This window comes from Montipora capricornis, chromosome 9 (assembly GCF_036669925.1).
Source record: "Montipora capricornis isolate CH-2021 chromosome 9, ASM3666992v2, whole genome shotgun sequence".
Taxonomy (NCBI): domain Eukaryota; kingdom Metazoa; phylum Cnidaria; class Anthozoa; order Scleractinia; family Acroporidae; genus Montipora; species Montipora capricornis.
In genome coordinates, this window is record NC_090891.1 from 42409116 (window position 1) to 42411615 (window position 2500).

Genomic DNA, 2500 nt, shown 5'->3' on the forward strand with positions numbered 1-2500 from the left:
TCTGAAATCTATTTAATTTCACAGGATAATTTCCCTCGAGGATCTTGGAAGTATGTTTTCTTTCCCTGACAAAGTTGTTCTAATTTCTCTCATGACTGCAGAAATAGCTCAACGATACTTTCCCATATATGAAAGAAGACGCTCCAAATTCCAGGATAACAACAACAGCAAAGGCGCGCAATGTCTAGTGTGTGTGAGTCAGGCTCCTTAAAGTGCCCCTGTGATAAAAAAAAAAATCACTTCCTTTTTTTCTTCAGATTTTGAAAGTGTGTTTGCTTAACACCTGACTGGCAAAATGTTGAGCTTTAATTGATTTTTATCCAAAGGCCGTTTACTTTGAGGGTAAGGTTTGGATTTCACGGTCCGCCATTACTCGTGTTCAAAACTGACCGATTGGACCTCAGAGGGTTGCATCCAGGGAAAAGTGACGTGAAAGGCTCACTAGTTTAAAAGTTCAGCCTGTGAATGAAGCTTATTTATTATAAATGCAAAACGCGAATTTAAGTCTGAAAGCCCAAAACTCCTGTGCTGCATAGTAATTCTGCGGCGTACACGCGCATTGCATTCTTAAACTAGTGAACCTTTGACGTCATTTTCTCCTCGATCCAGCCCTCTCAAGAACTTAAAATTACTAAAATGGCGGACTATTAAATAGGAAAATTCCAGTTAAAATAAACAGGTGTCTTTTTGAAATCAAGGCTTAAAACTTTGGTCGCTTAGTGTCTAGTTAACACAGTTTCGAAATCCAAAGAAAAAAGAAAGAATTGATTTTTTCATCACAGGGGCACTTTAAAAATGAGATACACCCTGAGATTTTTTTGCCATTGTTTGCACTTAGCCATGTAGCCGTGTAGCCGCATAGCCACAGTTTCCGTGTTTGCGTGTAACAGAGTATTACCATGTAGCCACATAGCCATAATTTTTTTGAAGTGTTTTGGAATTGCTACCGTTAAGCCAGCACCGCGATCTTTTAATTTTTGCCCCTCAAGTTAGCAAGCACATTTTTTCCACTGGTTTAATTAAACATGGGCCTTTACACTATCCTTGAAGAGGAACTTTAGTCTGTGTCTGGGAAAACAGTCCTTTTGGGTGAGTGACATCAACTCTTACAGTCCTTGGTTCTTATAAAACACTTTGCTTGGCCGAAGATGTTGTTATACATGTGTAACATGTGAATGGGCATGTTTCCTTTAATATTAAGGTACCCCTAACCTTAAATATTTTCTGTGCTAAGATAAATTTATTCATCAATAATTTGCAAAAAACATTCCGTTTTCACTTGAAAATTCTAGTATTTGTGCCCGTTAAATTTATGAAAGGTAAAAGCTGGAGTAACTCTTGCACTGAGGCCACCCTTCCAACTTGTTAAGATACCTTGAGGCTTCCAAGCCCTCTCCCAACATAGGGGATTTTGGGAAGGTATATGTTCGCTTGATATGATTTTTTTCAATGAACAGGCAGGAGGCCGATGGAAAACAGCTTACTTGTCCTCTGGACCAAAACGTCCTGACACGAAACAAAGTAAGTTCATTGTGTTAAGCAAACAGGACTTAACTTTTGTGATGACAGCACAAGTGCGTTGGCCAGGGCCCAATTGTTCAAAGTATGGATAACTTTGAACAGGGATGGCGCAGTGGTGAGAGCACTCGCCTCCCACCAATGTGGCCCGGGTTCGATTCCCGGACTCGGCGTTATATGTTGGTTGAGTTTGTTGGTTCTCTACTCTGTACCGAGAGGTTTTCTCCGGGCACTCCGGTTTCCCCTCTCCTCAAAAACCAACATTTGACTTGATTTACTTTCATTGTTCATTTCAGTTTACAGTGTCCCCAATTAGCGCTCCAGCGCTAGAACGATTAGACACTTAAATAAAGTTCCTTTCCTTTCCTTTCCTTTCTTTTATCCAGTGGATAAGTCGCTATCCAGAGTGTAAAATACACTTTGCGTTAAATATTGACAAAGGGTTTCGAACACGCCTTTACTCAGATGTGCTTAAGAGTATGCATATTCACTGTTACGGTAGACTGTGAGCATTCCCTCGTTTGCTCCAAAATCGTTGAAACGAGCACTTCAAAATGGCTGAAAATGCGGTTGGCAAATACCGCGGGTGTTGGTTAGAGCGACACCAACGCCCGCGGTATTTGCGACCCACAGTTTCAGCCATTTTGAAGTGTTTGTGAACTACTGGGGCCAGGTTTGTATTCGTGCTGTTGGACTCACGGTTGATAAAGAATTTCCACTTGAAAGGATTCCCACGCATTAGTCTCCATTCCATGCTTGTTCCAATGCAATTATTGTGATATTAAGTGTACAGAACTGTGCGGTCGACTTCAAAAGACCTAAACACCAGTTCGACGCGATTACTGTCAACTCAAAGGAAAACGAACTTGTGAACCACCCAAACGTATTTGTTGTAACTATATCTAGCACCCTTCAATGGAATTGTCACATTTCCGATGTAATTAAGAAGGCCAATAAGGGAATGTTTTCAGTCCTTATTTTG

At 40.8% G+C, this 2500-nt stretch overlaps 1 protein-coding gene across 1 annotated transcript in view; it reads left to right on the plus strand.

Annotated features, from left to right (window-relative positions):
• The window catches only part of LOC138015075 (TNF receptor-associated factor 4-like), a 16532-nt gene that overhangs the window by 5252 nt on the left and 8780 nt on the right, over positions 1 to 2500 (plus strand). The window contains exon 2 of the mRNA XM_068861984.1: positions 1458 to 1521. Coding sequence (XP_068718085.1) covers positions 1458 to 1521 — 64 coding nt within the window. The remainder of the gene's footprint in view (positions 1 to 1457; positions 1522 to 2500) is intronic.